The sequence below is a fragment of the Stegastes partitus genome, unplaced genomic scaffold (genome assembly GCF_000690725.1).
Source record: "Stegastes partitus isolate 25-593 unplaced genomic scaffold, Stegastes_partitus-1.0.2 Scaffold147, whole genome shotgun sequence".
In the NCBI taxonomy this organism is placed as follows: Eukaryota; Metazoa; Chordata; class Actinopteri; family Pomacentridae; genus Stegastes; species Stegastes partitus.
Genome location: NW_007577878.1, coordinates 626,348 through 646,236, shown reverse-complemented (window position 1 = coordinate 646,236; position 19,889 = coordinate 626,348). Strand labels below are relative to the sequence as shown.

General features: G+C 40.2%; 2 protein-coding genes across 2 annotated transcripts; one reads left to right on the top strand and one right to left on the bottom strand.

Annotated features, from left to right (window-relative positions):
- Positions 1-6,272, top strand: slc7a6os (solute carrier family 7 member 6 opposite strand). Its single transcript, XM_008279201.1, has 5 exons — positions 1-226; positions 1,024-1,353; positions 3,823-4,029; positions 4,545-4,677; positions 5,342-6,272. The coding sequence occupies exons 1-5, from the start codon at positions 38-40 to the stop codon at positions 5,476-5,478; spliced, it is 996 nt and encodes a 331-aa protein (XP_008277423.1). The 5' UTR covers positions 1-37; the 3' UTR covers positions 5,479-6,272.
- Positions 6,273-7,238: 966 nt separating this feature from the next.
- On the bottom strand, positions 7,239-16,206 carry slc7a6 (solute carrier family 7 member 6). Its single transcript, XM_008279200.1, has 10 exons — positions 16,156-16,206; positions 11,992-12,572; positions 11,760-11,885; positions 10,706-10,850; positions 10,478-10,601; positions 10,283-10,386; positions 10,013-10,109; positions 9,473-9,622; positions 7,916-8,099; positions 7,239-7,796 (listed from the first exon to the last, which is right to left on the bottom strand). Exons 2-10 carry the CDS (start codon positions 12,479-12,481, stop codon positions 7,729-7,731), a joined length of 1,488 nt encoding a protein of 495 aa, XP_008277422.1. The 5' UTR covers positions 12,482-12,572; positions 16,156-16,206; the 3' UTR covers positions 7,239-7,728.
- Positions 16,207-19,889: the final 3,683 nt, after the last annotated feature.

The window sequence follows — 19,889 nt, the reverse complement described above, 5'->3', positions numbered from 1 at the left end:
ACCTCTCTGCCAGCCAGACTAACCAGAAACACACAACATGGATCCAAACACGACAATTCTTCGAGTCAAGAGAAAACGGGGAACCGACCCAGCAGACGCGTTGTTGCTGGCGTGTAAACGTATCCGGCCAGAATCGTCTCAAAGCACAGGCGAAACGGCACCGGAGCCCAACGAAGCCGAGGTGGAAAACTCGGTGTTCAAACTCGTGGCGACCGTAGCTACACAGGTGAGAGGCCCGCCGGATGACTGCTGTGTTAGCACTGCTGGCTAACATCAACGCAGCTGGCAATGAACATGTTAGGAAAGCTCTCGGAAAAAATAAGGCTCATTTAGCTTGGCAGTACAAACGTAACAATTTAGCACAGCTGAGCTACTTGTAGCAATGTGAATTTAACTACTTAAAGTGACTGTTGTTTTAAAACCACCTGCCTTGTATGCTAGTTGTTGTTAGCATAGCATCCGGCTAGTTAACGCTGTTGGCCAACATTAGCCATGTCAGCCCCAAACTACAGCAGCTTGTGCTATCGTTAGCTTATTTTGTTGACAGTAGACGTAGTTCTGACGTGACTATGGACCTCGAAAATTATTTGACATTATCAAAACGAAAGATGTGGTAACTTTAACGTGAGAACATATTTAAATACGTAATAATAAACGCCGAAGTCATACCCATCATACTTCGAGCTAATTAGATTAGCTAGTGAATATTCTATGTGGAATTTTACACCCACGTTTTATGATGTAGTTTTCATACAGACTAATTTAACAGCTTTTTATGCTCTTATTTGAAATGATGGGCATATGTGAACTTGTTGATGTTTTTCCCCTCACTGAGACATTTTGAGAATGCAGTTTTACTTTGATTCAGTGAGAATTAGGTTTGACAGTAAGAGATGTATGATGAGATGTTTTCAAGGTTTGGCACATAGTTTTGTTCCCCACATATTCTAGGAGTGGGGGATTAAAGTAAAATATATTCTTCTGTCCATATAAGAGACTAATTGATTCCAATGTTATTACTAGGATGCTCCTGTTCAGACACAGTTTCGACAGGCTTTGGCTCGGCCTCGCATGGCCCATGCATTGCGCCCTTCTGCTGCCAGTTCACAACGGGTAATTGGGGACCTACGGAGCACAAAATGGAGCACCCGCAGGGAGGAACGCTATCGAATACTGACAAGCCACCGTACAGGCCTGTTAAACCAAGCTGAGCAACAAGCGCCCCAGACGGATGCTCCAGAGACCACAGAGGGAACTGGGACAGAGACAGACAAATGCTGGGGTCTTGGTGAAATCCAGGTGGTGGATCTCATCCATGAGGATGTAGAGAACCAGGACAAACCTTCTGGCAAGGTGAGTTGAGTGTTATTGTGTTTTGTCTATAGTGGTAGCAGTTACCATACAGCCTACTGGTATTGACACTAGGATTCCAACAATCCCCAAAGCTCTAGTTTGCTGTGTTTTTAGTACAGCACACATAATGTAAAGAATTAAGGAAGTTACAGAAACAATCGTGTCTCACTGGCTGCTACTCTTTGTCACAGTTAACAGTGAAGTTTGTGTTCTGTTGCATCCTGTCATGCCGACACTACCACTTTGAAGGTTCTCAACCAGATATGTGCTTGCATTTTGTTCAGAAATGTTATATTCATAGCACTGGACTTTCTATTAGGACTGTCAGATCTTTTTTTTTAAACACAGTGTTTCGATCTCCCCATTTTGCACATTAACTCTTTTCGTAAAAGTCTCAAACGACCTCAAGAGAGTGTTAAAAACTTTATTGCAAAATTGGGAAGTTTTTTTTTTCTTTCTGTTTTTCCTTTTCAGTACCTGAAAATGTGAACATAAATGCAGTATGGATACATTGCTACTGATAAATACCTCTCTGTAGTGCTGGAAGTCCATCCAAAGTGGTGAGAGTAACTGCTGTTGCAGTTGATAAATTGTTAACAAGTGACTAAACATCCCTACAGCCATTGTCATTGCATTGGCATGTTCCAAATCTGCAGGGGGAGACTGCAGGAACGTAGTAGGGAGAAGAACTTGCTTTCTGGTCTGTTTCTGTCATGTTAAGCTATTGGGCAAATTCTGGTGATGTGTTTGTGAAGGACTTGGCAAATTTAGAAATGTTTCCCACTCTGTCCCTGACTTCAGCTGAACAATGCTGGCATACATTTTTTGTCTAATCCACTTCTTGTCCAGTTTCACTGCAGCTAACCAGGAAACTAGTGCTTCCACAAAATACATGGCACTTGAAAATCCTCTGGCTCTGGCCTTGAACTTTGGTTTGTCATTCATGCACGTAATGTGGAAGTGTGAGTTTGACTGTGCCGATAAATACCAGTTATTGCCTGGTACACAGGGCGTATTGTAGTTTTATACTGAGCACTGAGTGGTTTAATACATATACTGAATTGTCTATTTGACAATCTTTTTTTTTCTTCTTTTTTTAAGTCTCTGGAGATGTTTATATATATTTATTTATTTATTTTTAGAAGGTAGCCAAAATAGATGAATACATTTCGAAGAGTCAAGTACAGTGGGCCTGAATCAGTTAAAAACATGCATATTAATAATATAGAAATATATAATCATAGCTAAGACACTAAAATCTAACATAATAATCAGCCTCTCTTCCAGTGGTTCACTGCAAATGATTTTACATCTGTTTATTGTGTCTTAACTTTAATATTTTTCTTGCACATTGATTAAACAGAGCTGATGAGCCTGTATGAATGAGAATAGTTTTATTAACAAAGTTATAACAATTCAGTTTCCATAATGACAAAGACAATTTAGGTTTTGTTCTTTAAAAATTGGCTATTTTTAGGCATGCTGTTTTATTGACAGTATGAAGTGTTTTTTTTGTTTGTTTGTTTTTTGATAACATATTTGGATGAAGAGGGGTCTTCCATTGAAGAGTCTGTATTGGTATCTAATTGTGGCACAGCACCCAGCCCTTACACTGAGTCACACTGACAGACTGTCACATTCTGTTGGAATTCAGAGCTGTTGGCCAACACGCCTGCCAGGGGAGAGGGTAGACTGAAGTTATTGCAACAACAGCAGCCTTCTTTTTTTGTACAAAACACTGCTTTTAAAAAGAGTGACACAATTTTTTGAAACTGGTGAGCTTTTTGGCATGATTTCCCTGAAGATCTTTGGTGTTGCAGTGAGAGTTTAACTGCATTTCCATATACTTCACCAATGTGAGCCTCTTGAGTGTTTTAACCTCCCTCCTAAACTGCTGTACTGACTTGTAGATGAAAGTCAAAAATCCTTATGAGAGCCCTGTAATATATGCTTAGAGTTATTAAAGTAATAGGATACACTACTTTTAAATTGGGGATGATCATAGTACATTTGCTGAACATTTTACACATTTATTTGTGTTTACTTGTGTCACCACCGACTTTCAACAGATTTACAAGCAAACATTTAATAACTCATTGTTTACATGTTGAAATATAGTTTTAATACAAAAAAATAGATGTGTGCGGTAATGACAGGCATGTAAGTGCTTTAGGTCTGAGTATATTGTGCCTTAATTGTCTTTGTCAATGTCATATGGTCGGTGGGCAGATTTTAACACCACACCTGACAACAAAGCAGTAGGTTGTGTGGGCATCTCCAAGAACACTTGTTGTTTTGGTTCATATAAGTTCAAAAGGGCTGGCCAAAGTGGGACATGCATGAGAGGGATCCACCTGTTCACAGTACCACAGAAATATCATCCAGAAAATCAAGACTTCAATCAACATCGGTAATGTGGACAACCTAAGTAGTTATACGTTTGTTTCTTTGCTCTGTTTGTCTGTAAAGACCCTGTCCTCAGACCCAGACGAGATCCTGTGTAACAACACCAAGATGCTGCGGGAGCATCTGAGCATATCTGGAGAGAGATTGGGAGAAGAGCACCAGGAGCATGACGAGGACTACGTCTACGATCTTTACTACCAGGAAACGGTCACACCAGGGTGGATCCAGGACATCCTGTCTGTCAGGGCCTACGCCGATGAGGGAGAACTGGTGTGTGTGGATGGATGGACGGACAGATGAATGAGTGCTGAAATCGGAGTGAGTGAATGAAGACATGGGTGAAGTAGTAGAAATTTTGTATTTGAATAAATAGGTGAGGGTCAGTGGACACACAGCTGGTCCTGACTAGATATTACAGGTCTTTACCTTCCTGCTGACTGGGCTACATGTGCTTTGTTAATTCAAAGAAGTGGCTGTGGAACAAACAGGCTAATGGGTATCATTAAAAGTAAGGAAGTAATATGGAAGAAGGTCTGGTCTGTGACAATTAATGTATATTTATTCAGGTCTAAAACCTTCCCACCACCTTTTTTTTTTTTTTTTTTTAAAGGTATTTTTATTTTAAAAGGCTTTTCAAAGATGTTTTTAGTGAAGTTAATTGGGGTTTAAGCCATGCTACTGTTTTTATTTTATCTTTATTAGAAACTGTGCCTCTACGGGCTCACAATAGTGTTAAAAAAAACAAACAAACAAAAAAATCCCCAAGTTGTTCTTGTTTGTCACAGGTTCCTGACCTTGTGGTTCATGAAGAGGAGGTGTATGAAGATGAGGATGATGAGAATGAGGAAGGCAACTGGCGGAATGACTACCCTGATGAGGAAAGTGATGCTGACAGTGACAGAGAGGAGCGCTATGGTGGTATGTATCTATTCACGTGTAAGTTTTTCAAGTGTGTAGTTACAGAAGCTTGGGAAATGTTACAGTTGCTACACAAGTGCTTGTCACTTCATGTGAATGTCAGGCATTTGTTTTTTTAATTTTTTTTCAAGTGATTTTAGTTTGTTAGTGATTTAAAAAAATATATATATAAAATCCTACCCAGTCTGCAAATGGGGCCAGTTCTGCATTTTTTAAAATTAAATTTTAGTGTGCTTGCATGTGACTGAATTACTCTAATATTAAGGAGACCATGCAAACTCCACATAGGAAGGCCTCAGCCGACCGGCAGGTTTCAAACCCAAAACCTTCTTGCTGTGAGGTAGCCGTGCTAATCGCTGCCCCACTACACTGCCTGCCATTTTGTATCGTAGAGTAGTTTTACAGCGTTTCAGTTGTAGTTCAACTGGTGTGCTCCAGCTGCAGGTTGTGGTGGAAGAGTGGATGGAGGGAGACGTGGTGGCTTTGTAGATCTGCACACACTGGGGGATTGTGTATAGTTACATGTGAACCATTTTAAAGCAGGAAAACATTATTTTCATGGAATAACAAGGAAATGATGTGCAATTTTGATACACAGATATGACAGTTTCATTTTTTATGGCAACACTTTAAATTCAAGCTGCATGTCGCCACATGTGTGCAGGTTACTGGGAGGAGGAACACTCATACAGCAGGAGGAGCTGGCAGCGCTACCAGAGGGAAGTGTTGCATGAGCTTGGCTGCCGTGGTGAAGACGACGACGACAACGATGATGACGGAGACAAATATGATTCCGATTGATCTGCCCCTTACCCCACCCTGCTCAGTGGATCTTCCCAGTGCCCTCTCAACAAATAACCCCTAACTCTGCAGACCTCTGTGTAGCTGAGAGTGGAAGAAAATAACTAACAGTGTAGCATCTTACATGTAGCACTCATCAGACTTTACGATCATGTTCTAATTTCAAGTAAAATTAGGTAACATCCTGACAATGTCAGATACAATACCATATATACATATATTTTTTTAAATGTGCCAAAGTATTAAAATGTTACTTGAGTCACAAAGCTTTGGGACCACAAATTGTTTAGAAAATTGCACACACACTATCAATCAGTCCAGCGCTTTGCTACACCGATGGTGAAGGAGTTGTTGTTATTTCTAAAAGGATCCAGTGTCTTTTTCTTCTTCTTCTTTTGTTTTTTTATTATTATTATTACTGTGGTGTGAATTTGTGCGTGGATGTTTGTTCAGAGTCGACGTGTGTTAGAAATGTTGCACATTAGTGTGATATGCCTCGTATGCTTTGTGCTGTTACCACATGTTAGTGAGATGTCTCGAGCCGCGTGTGGTTGCAATGTAGGGTGTTTGCATTTTGTGCATGGTAGTGGGTGTAACTGTGTGTTAGATTTTTGCATACTGTGAAAGTGTGGTGCATTATTTTTGTTGTGGGTGTGTGAGTTTGTTTCAGAATTTCCCCTTTGAAAGTTCAGATTGTTTCTCTTGGATGCTTGTTGAGATAAACTTTTTTTTGTAAATATGTAGATGTGTATAAAAAGAAAGCTTTCAAAATAAACACAAAACATCAGTGTTAATTTTTCCTGCATCACGAACAGGTTGATTTTAAGAATTTGATAGCCAACATAATCAGTTTAAAAAAAATCAAACAAACAAAAAAAAACTACTCAAATAAGTAATTTGGACATTCAAGAGTCTGTTGAACCATAACTTAAGATGACGTTTTCTCTTACAACTGGAGGAAGGAAAAATGAAACTGGACATTCGTGTCACTGCTGGTGACAATTCTCAGGTACTCCTCCTGAGGCAATGCAGTTGTTTTTGTGAAGTAGTTTAGTGACAACAGGCACAGTGAAAACTTTGGGTGGAGACACACCTGTAGAAAATTAGTCCCAACTTGTCTGCACCTACAAAATAGTTAGAAAATGAGTGAGCTCTGATTTGGAACATAATCATGGCTTCACTTCCCTTAACATTCACAGTTTCCTTGTAATTAAATGCAATTTTGAAAAGCTTCAACGCATTACTACATGCCATGTTTGATACGGTCTGTAGACCAGACCAGGAGTGAAACTGCCAAGGCTTGATCTTGATGGCTTAAAATCTATCACTTAACTGAAAACAAGTGGTGCTGTTGAAAGATGAAATGTGGATTTTGAGATGGAGAATGAAGCAGAGTTTACTTTTGAACAGAGGATGTGCAAATGTAACAAAAGTGGACTTAAAGATAATACAACTGAAGTGTCTCTGTCAGAAGGTTGAACACTGTAAAGAAATAATCATTGATTTTGTGCTACACAGATTAGCATAAAAAAAGGGGCACGTTACAACTTCCCTGCAGAAATACATACCCCACCTTAGCCAACACGCTTGAATCCTTCACAACACTCATTAAATATATCCAATAAAATCCATTCACCCATTATCTATACAACGCTTAATCCTCACTAGGGTCATGGGGGCTGGAGCCTATACCCAATAAAATAAAATACAATAAAACAAAAAGCAGCAAGAGTAAAAATGCAAAAAAAACAACAAAAAACTGAAACTACAAGGAAAATGGCACCAACGCTACATAAAGGCAATGTCACTGGAATAATGAGCCAACATCTTCACATAGCAGCAGTATTTTGTTTCTTTTTTTTTCAATTCTAAAAGTGACCATGACTGACAGTTTAATCTCAGGTGTGACTGGGCATGCATTCATACAGCATAAAATTTACTTGTATTGCTATCAGGTCCCTGTGGTCACAGCACCTGTAAAATCTCACAAATACTATTTAAAAAGGCATACAGACTGTACTACCTGTTAAACTAACAAGGTGCAGAGTTTATAACAGAGGTCATCTGTCATCTGAAAATCCTTGAAGTCCAGGATGAATCTACAAGTGAGCATTTGCATCTGTGGCAGCATTTTCAAGTCTGACAGTTTCAGTGTGGTTGACAGTACAATAAAAGAGTCAGAAATCCCTTTTTCCCAGCTGAATTTGTTGTCTGGTGGCTGGAGATGGAAGTGTTCAAGTGTAATAGATTCTACTGGCTTTTGTCCATCTCTGTCAGTACACAGTAGCAGGTATACTGGGTGAAGTGAGTCAGCCAACCTGCAGTAACGGACAACATGTTAGCTAATTGAGGGTACTTTGTATTGAGAGAAAAATAGATGATATGGCTTAAATGACAAGTGTGCTTGTTGCTTCAGGGAGCTGTGTGATAAACTTACACAGTAGCTTGGAGATGACAGGTGGTCGTTGAGACTCTGGAAGATAAACACCAAAGAAGTAGACAGGAACGCCTGATAGGGCGATGGCAATGCCAATCAGAGAGTTGACAGTGTCACTGTAAAGAGGAACTGCCACCAGGAACACAGCACACAGACAGAAGACCACTGGGTACAGTAACGTCAGCTGCAGAGAGAGTAATCACAAGAAAGACGGTGAGTTAGAAACTCAAATAAATACTTTGTTTTAATATAACCATTATTTTTAATGTAATTTAATATCAGAAACATGTGACGTGATGGTCCTTCTCTGTGACAGGCTTAGTGTTAGAGCATCCCACGAAAGTTGCCTCAAAGGTACAACAGACAAATAAAAGGAATTAGCTAAGCTTTTTAACATATAGCAATAGATTTTTTAGAACAAAACAACTAATTAAGCTGTATATTTAGTAAGTCTGTAAGGACAAACTAGAATTATTTTTCAAAGTTTGCAGTAAGAAATGCATTCATTTGTATGTGACACCAAGAAGCAACCTCTGGGGCTGAAAAAAAACTAACATCAAAGTGTCAAAAACTGTCATACAAGTCACCACACTGTGCTTTTCATGAAACTTCAGGGTGATGTCATGGAGGATTTGCCAATCTTTATATAGAGTCAATGTGTGACACAAGCAGAAAAAAGCATGAATGACCCTTACGATATGTAATTTTTTTCAGGAACAAACAAAACAAGCATATTACCCCTTACATCACTAACAGAGGACCAGTGTCCACTAAGGAGTAAGTAGTGAGAAAGTGTCCGTTATCTCCTGACTTAAAGGTAGAAATAGCAACAGAGTGATGTAATTGTAAGGCAGTAACTGAAACACACCACTGAGTGGTGCTGTAGCACTGCATGTTGTTCTGCTGAGCCCAGCAATTCTAGCTGTTTGTCCTTTCCAGGCCAGCTTAGTTCCCCATTGCTCTGTGGAGGATGCCGTGTTTCGCTTAGTATTCTTTCTTTCACTGTTGTTGAAGGGAAGCAGTGCTCCTGGCAGCCCATGTTTTGCACAAAATGTGTAAGTTAAGCTGCAGTTAAACAATCAATCTCTTTAAAATATTCTTCTTCCTAACCCAACTGTTTTGTTTGCAATGTTTTCATGATAAAAATTGTGAATCCATGCACAGCAGCTTAGCTTTTTGCTGTACAGAAAAGAATCTAAGCTAAAGCTGCTGTGCCACCTGCAGAAATTCCATACAGCCCATTTCTCAATGTGGAGACAGTTTAGATTCTGCTGCTGTGATGCCACAGCTAATGAAGTCAAAGAAAATAAGTCTTCACTCTATGCTTGTTTGTTTAACACACGGCAGGACATGAAAGCAGATTTCAAGAGTTGTATGCAAGTTTTCAATGCTGTGATAATGACGGAGACAGAGCTGAGCTTCAGCCGGGCATGATTTAAATGTCAGGAGAAGGGAGTTCAGCTCTGGTGGGCCCTGTTTATCACTCAAATGCAGGTAAGTGAATGAATCAGTGGATGGATGCATGGTGGTTACACAGCTGTGTACATCTGTTGTCACCTTGAGAGGTCTGGGTCTGTCAGGCTCCTTTATGCGGAGGTAGATCTGGCCAGCAATGGACAGTCCCATGAAGAACCAATAGCTAAAGCTGTAGTAGTTGATGAGCTGGAAGACATCCTCCACCGTCAGGTAGATCAGTGACATGACACACTGGATAGCCGAATGGGATAGTGACAATGGAAAGCAAAACAAAAATGTAAATAGTGTTACAGTATTCCCTGCAATATTAAAACTGCATTATTTTCAACTCTTAAATGTCAAGAACACGTTTATTAACCTATGTGATAAATGTGGTTTAAATACAATGTCATATTTAATAGCAGGTGAAGATGTGCCAGATATTTTCGGTTTCCATTAACTAATAAAGTTGGATTTTGTTTACTAGTTCAGGCATAGAAAAATGGAACGTGTTTGGTACAGGATAAAATACTATTTTACGTTTCCAACAGAATAGTAACCGACAACAACAAACTACCATTAAACAGGAGTTTTCTGTACTTTCAACATTATATTTTGACTGTAATTTAGCCTTGTCCGTACATTGAAGATCAGAGCAGGGACTGGAGTGAATCTCTGTATATGGATCATGGACAGAGCATCTGGAAGGTGACCCTCACGAGAGCCCACAAAAAACAACCTGTGCACAACCAATGTGAATTAATAGAGATACATAGACACCATGCAAAGTACTGTTTTATACTACACAAGAATTAACCTCTGTAAAGCAGATGTAAAAAAATAGTAATAAAATAACCACTGCAGATTTCTTTATTGCTGCTTAAAACTGGTGTGTCTATGTATGTGTTCTACCTGGATGCAGCTATAATAGAGGCATTGAGGCCTCCATAGCAGGACAAAGCCACAGCAATGGGGATAGTCCAGCCCATTACACCAAGAGTGTGATCTGCAAAAGTCTGAACATCACATCGCAACTAGTTTAGCAACTTCATTGTCAACTCATGTGCACATGCATCTTGTTCTCAGTAAAGCAGTTTGCTTACTCACCACTGCCACTGCATCGCTGGCCAGTATAGCACTAACATCCAGAACAGCATAGTAGGCCACATTGGTGAGGATGTAGATGACGGTGACAATGGGCATAGAGATGGCGATGGCCAGAGGCAGGTTCCTGGAACAACAGGACATTCAATCACTACTAGGCGATTGAATTATTTTGATATGCCACTATTGGTACTTTCTACTGGAAAAGAAACCAAAAATAGGAAAGATTACCTTTCTGGGTTTTTGATCTCCTCAGTTACAAAGTTAAGTGTGTCCCAGCCAGAGTAAGAGAAGAGGGCAGAATACAACGCCAGCGCAATGTCACCAGGATCTGTAGATGACCCCTGAAAGGACGATTCGAAGTTGGTTGTGTAGCCTAAGATAGAGACACAACAGTAAAAGGAACATTCAATGAAATTTCATTGCATCTAAGCAAATGATCATAATAGTATTCTTGAGCTGTTGACAGTTCCTGAGGTTTCAAACATTTTATGAATACAATCTGATCTGTACTAGGAACATTAATGGTTAAAAGTTAACTGATAGATTAGAACTAAGCACTGGCATTAGCACCAGCAATGCACTAGCATCTGGATCTTCTTGGTGGAAAAGAGGTGTGGTTCAGCCAGCAAAGAGTCACCGTAACAAAGACTTCTGTGACACTTAATGGCCTCAGACCAGACCTCACCTATTTAAGACAGATTGAACTCTACTGGGAAAGAGCAAGCTTACAGCCCAATGACATATATAACTAAGTCGCTTTTGACCCCAATGATACATGCTAAGTGACAAAACCAGCATTTTGAGCATGCAGAATACTGTCTGCTGTGGCCAATTCATGTTCAAGATTGATTAGAGATTATTGATTGAAGACACTGTCCATTATTGAAGTAAATGTTTCAAAGTCTGCATCCCTTGTTTATACTCCTTCAGCAACTGTTTTAATTAAGACGGACTCACCCAAAGACCACCTGTGACAATAATGCTGAAAAGAGTGTTATTCCTTTGTTATATAAATTGTACTGACATTGCAACGCTTTACAGTCCCAAGAGAAAATATGTAAATGGCCCTGAGCCAACCAATAATCTACCCAAAACAAATAATCTCTTTTTTCAGTGTAGAAAAACAACACATTTAGGAACACAGTAAAATGACTGACAAAGTTCAGGATGGTGGGAGATGTATTAAACCATGCAGGAGAACACATTTGCTGGTGTTGTAGTGCTTGCTGGAAGGTTTCTAGTATGTCTTTGATTATCCTAAATACTGGGTGACTCCACTTACCCTGGCTCAGCTTCACGATGCCAGTGGCAATGATGACAATGAGGGCTGCAACCTTTGCATAGGTGAAAATGTCCTGCACTCGAGTTCCCCACTTTACGTAGGCAGAGTTGATAAATGTCAGTAAACCTGTAAAGAGAAGATAGCTTCATAGATGTTTCTTTGCTCTTTTAGGAATAGTCAGAAAGATGCGAGCAAACAGCAGCAGGACACAGAATGGTTCAAAAGTACTTACATATACACGCTGCAGCGATGAGCCTGGCTGCTGCATATGGTGGTTCACATGTTGGAAAGAGTGGCTGCACCAAGTAGTTTGCAAATGTAATAGCTATGACTGCTTGGCTGGTGGGTTCAATGATCAACAAAGATGTCCACAGACGAATGAATGCAATGAAGCCACCAAATGACTCCAAGATGTATGCATAAGATGCCCCTGATTTTGTTATTGTTGTTCCCAGCTCAGCATAACAAAGGGCCCCCACCACTGAGAACAGGCCCCCAATGGCCCAGATGACTAGCGACAGCCCATAAGAGGCACTGTAGATAAGCACACCCTTCGGGGAGACGAAGATGCCGGAGCCAATCATGTTTCCTACGATCAGACTGACTCCATTGAGCAGCGAGATCTCCTTTTTTAGCTGCATGCTCTCTTTGGGTGGCTCCAGGAGACTGGAAGAGTGACCAGCATTGCCATTCATCTTCCCAGATTCTTCACGGTCGGCCATGGTACTGCCGTGTCAGGCCTGAACCAGCAGGAATTGAGGACTGGCTGGACAGTGCAGCCCCTTGTCTCTTTCTGGCAACCTCTGGAGCAACCTGTCCACCACATTGAGAAGAATAAGATCATCACTCGTGAAGGAAAAAAGGAATTCAGGGACATATGGTGAGTCAGAGGTGTGTTTAGTAACTGCTTTTCAATCTCCGTCAAACACTGACAAACAGAAAAGAGAAAAGAGAGTGAGTGAAAGTGAAAGTGGAATCATTAGTGGAAGAGGTTGTGAGGAGCAGAAACATGAAGTAAAGTAAATGATTTTAAAAAAAACTAGTGAAGTGCCAAAAATGCAATAACTTATGTAGCATCAATAAAACACTCAATAGGAACAAATCTAAAACTAACTTCCATCACTTATTTTCTGCCCTTCCACCCCCCCAACACTACTGCCCCCTGTTCATCTGTCCTTCAGCAAAGCATAAAATGACCTGTGGTTCACATGGCAAAAACAAAACACATCAACATGTGGCTTCATTTCAATAATTACAGCTAAAATAGTGAAAAACATGACAACTTCATTCCAAGGCTATTGTGTTCTAAGACATTGAAATGAAACACTGAGATACACAATAAAGGAAACATTTAAAACACAATGTCAGGGGGTTGTTACAACAGATACTGTCATACCAGTCAAATGTTTACATGTCATGTCTGTCCGGTAACACCTTATAACTTATCTCCTAAGCAACATTGTGAAATTGGTCCAAAGATGATGTAATTTCAGACAATGATCTATCTACTATCTCCAAGCAGGGCTCAGAGAGAAAAGGTGGTGTAAAATAGCAGGAACAGTGCTGTATGCAATGCAGGTGTGGAATGTACAGTTTATTTATTTAACAGTACCATAACCATAAATCGAAATAGTGAGCAAGTTATTACAACAGGCTGGTGCTTGTGTGCTGTGTCTGTGTGCATGTGGGATGCACGCTTCACTTCAACCATTAGACACCTGTTCCTCATGCACAAACTCAACAGCACACCACCTGTCTATCTGATAACAGACCAATCAATGACTGAAACAACCACACTGCTGCTGACTAATGAGATTGAAATTAACAGCAGGAATGACTCAAACAACCGCACTGCTGTTAACTTCCATCTCATTAGTCAACAGCAGAAAGGACAGCAGTACCACCCTGCACACTGCTTCCCTGAAGCTTGAAGTCAAAGCACTGCTCATGCTTCATTCAAGGTAGGAGCTAAAAGTGCTGGTGGTGTGAATCTTTCTATGTGCGTGTGAACTTGTACGTGTCAGCCTGTGAAATGCGTCAGGCGTTATGCAACCCACTTAACAATTATGAAGACGTAACGTTAAGTGCGATGTACAGAAAACATTGTACCTGAAGTTAAATCTCTGTAGCTAGAAAAACAACCAGAAAAGTTTAAGACTTTCAGTTCAGTCCATTTTTTCTGACTCTGCTGCAACAACTAAAAGTGTGACTTGGGATGGGCATCTTTGGAGGTCTGCGACGTTCAACATGTGACTGTGATGTTCTGGGATTGAATTTGGGCTCGGCAATTGTTGCTTATGTTACCCTGGTTTCTCCATCAGGTTTTCCAGGTGTTCAAAATACCAAACTAACCTTTTCCACATATTCTAATAAATCAAACCAGCCAAACGACAGCACAGTAATTTAATTTGTGGCAACTGTTAATTAAATCATGCACTATTTTGAAATTCCATCAATTGGCTTTTTTTTTTTTAATTTTTTTTTTTTTTTTAATTTTTTTTGTTTCCCCCTTTTAGGTTTTTATTTTTTTTTTTTTTTTTTCTTTTTTTTTGTTGTTCGTTTGAAATTCGTTTCTTTCTTGCGTTCTTTCATTTTAAAAAGGAAAGGAAAAAAAAGTGATGTGTTGTTGCTTTTCCTTGACTTTTATCACTATAAACTGAGTATTTTGAGTTCTGGACTGTGGGTGAGACCAAACTAAACACTCGACTTGAGGTAGCCATCAACTTGCTCAAGTTGTTACAGACTGATTTATAGAACAAGCATCTAGTCAGATAATGATTTAAAAAAAACAAAAAACAGCAGCTTAATCAGTACAACAGTAATTGTTGGCTGCAGTCCTATTTACACTTATTATTTTCTAGATTGTAGTCTTCTCAGCTCTTACGTGTGCATATTATGAGAGAGACTGATATAGGTTTTAGGATCAATACTAATTATTAGTAATCAAAGAGACTGACAACCAGTATTTGGAACTAATTACTGCAGAGTTGCCTGCATTAGAGCCAAAGTAGCACATTTTTAAATTGGCCAGACTCATTGACTCAGTCAATCCCTAATTCAATTCACTATGGTTTACTGGCATGAATGTCCCATGAAAAATACAACATTTAAAGCAACCAGGATGATGCAATTTTTTAAAAATGTGTTTGTGTATTTTAAACTATGACTATATATCTATATACAAAATCATCTGTTTGTGCAGTGAAGCCCAAACTGTTGTATTCTGTTTTCAGTGTATAAGAATCATAACCACAAGCTTGTGAGACATTTTCCAGAGTTGGATACATTGTAAATGAGATGTTGTGCATCAGTTGAAGGTCAGACCGTTTACTGGAAAACACTGTGGTGCTGACACCATTATTACTCACTTACTGGAATACAGTGCATGGCAGGCTCCAGCCTCCTGCGACCCCCTACAGCAGGGGTGGGTAATCCTGGTCCTGGAGGATCAGGATTGCCCACCCCTGCCCTACAGGGTAAAGCAGGTATAGCTGATGGACGGAAGGACAGATAATGCCAAAAATGTACAGTAGATAGATAATTTCAACAAATAAAGCGGGTGATGTTGTTGTCCGCTGCTATGAAAGCTCGGGTCAGTCAGTTTTGTTTCAGCTGATCTCAGGTTTAAGTCTAGGTCCTCGGGGAGAACGTATTTAACATCTGTTAACATGACAAAGCATGTGATGTTTTCTTTCTAACAGCTGTGAAGTTACCACATTTAACCTCTGCTCAAGACTTTCAAAACAATGCCACGCTTTTCTCTCTCGCTCGTTGTCTCTCTTTCTCAGCCTTTTACTGAATATGTAAAATGAGGTTTATTTATACTGATCAAATCCACATAATTAGCTCAAGAGGGCTCATTTCGGTTTAGCAGGTTTCTATAGGGAGAGCTCTGTCCCGAAGATAATAGCTACAGTTAAAATTTGTAAACGAGACAGGTCCAATGGCCGGCTTAACGAACTAATAATAATAATAATAATAATAACAATAATAATAATAATAGCAGCTTTACTTTCCCTTAGCTGTTATAACAATGTTGAACATGTATAGCCTCACTAACCTGCATGGGTTAGGTTAGCTTATTATCTGTTCACTGCTCAACCCTCTGAGACAAAGCACTCAAAATATATATATACATATATCTCTTCGCCTCAATAAAATGAGCCAGCTACTGTCAAAAACACAACTTTAACCCACAAAATGAAATGACACAGCTTTCTTTTTGGCTGTGGACCTCCTCAGCCTCCCTGTCGCAGCCCTTTACCGACTTCTTCCTTTTGTCCCGTTTCTGTGTCCAATTTCAGCTCGTCGTTATCCTCCGACGGCGCACAGACATTTAACAGAAATATACCGGCTCAACAGAGAGAAAGTTGGAGGGTATTCTGTCAAGTCTTACCTGAGCTGCTTTGTCTCCGGTGTAGTGGTTTTGACAACCAGCCAAGACGGTGTTTCTCTGACAAACGGCATTAGCGCTGTAAACAACCGCCGCTGCTGCTGCTGCTGCTGCTGCTGGAGGAAGAGGTCACGTGACGTCAGACTGGATGTATACATGCGCTGGCTTATTTCCAGGACCACACTGTTCTCCGCTACCGGAAAAACAGCTCGCCTTTCAGACACTGACCGTCGTAGTATTTTTTATAGTTGCCCATCGACTGGCAACTACAGAGTAATTGTGCCCGTGTGTTTGTGTGTTCAGTCTAGAGCTTTACAGGAGTTTGAACCTGAAACTTCATACATGACCTCGGTATGGTTCTTCCTCAGAGGGATTGGATTTTGGGGTCAATACATCCATTGGTGACAGCTACAGAGGTCAAAGGTCACATTTCCCAAAAACAGCTCTGTGTGACTGAAAATGCACAAGAAGCCATAAGTTTAGTACACTAACTTAGGAAGACATTATAGGCCTATAAACTGGTAGTGTAACATATGACCTTGAGACAAAGGTCAAGGTCTCACTGATGGTCTTAAATCATCACACATTTTAAATCCATTATAACTTGGAGAAGGTGTAACATAAACACAGTTCTTTTTATTCTCATTATAATCAGCTAGGAACCCATGTTGGTGATGTGACTTTTGACCTTGGATAAAAGGTCAAGGTTCCGTTTATGTGTCTCAAGGTCAGAAATCTAAGGCGCTTAGCCATAAGCGTAAATTACAGCAAAATCTTCCCCTCCATGCAAAATATCTGTGTTACATGATAGACTAAGCTCTTGTGCTTTATTTGCTTTAAATTTAGCCCAAAATCAATGACCTATGTCCAATCTCTCAAAAGATATACCATAGGCATGGACCTGTACATTACATGCACATTAGGAATATCCCCAGAATTCCCAAGGGTTTTTCTCTGTTAAATGAATGATTTGCCCCCAAAGCTGGTTCCCTGAGAGATTTAGTGCATCATGTCTTCTTTTAAATTTGTGCAATTATTTTTACATTATGTATCATTGTAAGGCAAAATCAAGACAAGTTCATCCTCAATAGGCGCACAGTAAAACACAGAATCAGGTAAACATGCATACATTGGGCAACTATGTCTCTACTGAGGGCTCTCTAGTTATGTTTTTATTATTAATATTATTTTATTTTTATTCGTGTAATTAAGAATTGTATAAAATGGTCAGTGTTGTTTTTGGGGTGTGTCTAAGCTAGGCCAGTGCTCATCCTGGGGTGGGACAATCTTGTTGTTTTCTAGAAAATTGCAGTAAACCAATTAGTCATTTTTGGTTACTCACTCCCATCAGGCAAGACTGCCATGTGCAACTACAGGACAGCTCATGGACAGTATAATAAGCTTTTCCAACAGAATAACATTTAGGGAACACTCCCTGAATGTTTACTGAAGGTTTGATGAAAGTTCACTGTACCTCTGTAGTGAATGTTGCCTGACTGTCATTTAGCTTTTGGACATCTGAGAAACATTTGCTTTTGGGAAAAAAATATTATCATGAATGTTTCCTGGATCTACAGTCTTGTAGACAAGTGGTTCTTGAAAAAAGTTTTTCCACTAATATAGTAGTAACTGGACATAACACCAGTTCAGTACATGTGTAGGCTTCACTGTTGGCTATGTGGGGAGGCCAGACTTCTGTCTGTGGTGGCTCTCCATGGCTCTGCCCTTGAAAATGGTGTAACAATAAAAATGAAGCAAAGCTTTGTTTCAAAAATAATCTTGAAATAGTTTTGGATAGAGAATTTGAAAAAAGAACTTTCATACAAGTTCACTGTAAGCCCACTCAGCAGTGTGTTACTTTTATATCTCATCATTTTTCCTCAGTTATATTAACCCACTGAGCCTGACAGTGCAAGTGTGTGAAGAACAGACCTGCAATTAGAGCCATCCTGCTAGAAGCTTACAGCAGAGAGGGTGTACCCTTGGACAGTATGTGCCATTATTTTGTTAGTGATGGTTAAGCAGATTTATACGAGGTAGTAACAACCTGAGGTTTTACAAAGGGCAACACAAACAGTATGCTGGCATGAGTTCATGAAGTACAGGACCCATTCACAGCATTTCATAACATTTTGATGCTTAATGCATTAGGAGCTTGGCTGTATTGGAAGGTCAGTGTTTCACTTTAGTTCAGTATTTTTAACCTCTTAGTGGGCAAAAATCTGTTGTGTTGCCCCTGTTGACCCCCACATAACATGTCAGTGTCACTTCTTTTCCCAGGCACCTAGTCTTTAAGTACACTGACAGTCACAAAATGCCCAAAATTGGGACCATTTAGGCATCAGGAAGTAATGATGGGCATGTTTTGAATTTTCTGACATTTTATACACAAAATATTTACCAATAAAAAAAAAGAAAGAAAATAAGTGACTGACTACTTCTACCCTCTTTTCTTTACTTCAACTCAGCATAATATATAATAATAACAAATGAGTAACAAATATAAACTGAAATCAAAATATCAAAACTAGATTTTGGCACAAGATGTCTCTTCAAAACAAATGAGCAATCATTAAATTTTCTCGACCCAAATTACATAATGCAAACCTGGGCTTTTGGGGCCTCTTGGGTTCCGGGGCCTTGGGCAATGGCCAAGCTAGTGATCTCCATTATGCACTGGTGATGAAAAGCTAGTGGCAGGTAACAAAGCAGGATTTATACACTCACCAGCCACTTTATTAGGTACACCTTGCTAGTACCGGGTTGGACCCCCTTTTGCCTTCAGGACTGCCTTAATCCTTCGTGGCATAGATTCAACAAGGCACTAGAAACATTCCTCAGATATTTTGCTCCATATTGACATGATAGCAACACACAGTTGCTGCAGATTTGTCGGCTGCACATCCATGATGCGAATCTCCCGTTCCACCACATCCCAAAGGTGTTCTATTGGATTGAGATCTGGTGACTGTGGAGGCCGTTGGAGTACAGTGAACTCATTGTCATGTTCAAGAAACCAGCCTGAGATGATTCGCACTTCATGACATGGTGCGTTATCCTGCTGGAAGTAGCCATCAGAAGATGGATACACTGTGGTCATAAAGGGGTGGACATGGTCAGCAACAATACTCAGGTAGGCTGTGGCGTTGACACGATGCTCAGTTGGTACTAAGGGGCCCAAAGTGTACCAAGAAAATATCCCCCACACCATTACACCACCACCACCAGCCTGAACCGTTGACACAAGGCAGGATGGATCCATACTTTCATGTTGTTGACGCCAAATTCTGACCCTACCAGCCGAATGTCGCAGCAGAAATCCAGACTCATCAGACCAGGCAACGTTTTTCCAATTTTCCATTGTCCAATCTTGGTGAGCCTGTGCAAATTGTAGCCTCAGTTTCTTGTTCTTAGCTGACAGGTGTGGCACCCGGTGTGGTCTTCTGCTGTTGTAGCCCATCTGCCTCAAGGTTCGACGTGTTGTGCGTTCAGAGATGCTATTCTGCATACCTCGGTTGTAACGAGTGGTTATTTGAGTTACTGTTGCCTTTCTATCAGCTCAAACCAGTGTGGCCAGTCTCCTCTGACCTCTGGCATCAACAAGGCATTTGCGCCCACAGAACTGCCGCTCACTGAATATTTTCTCTTTTTCGGACCATTCTCTGTAAACCCTAGAGATGGTTGTGCATGAAAATCCCAGTAGATCAGCAGTTTCTGAAATACTCAGACCAGCCCGT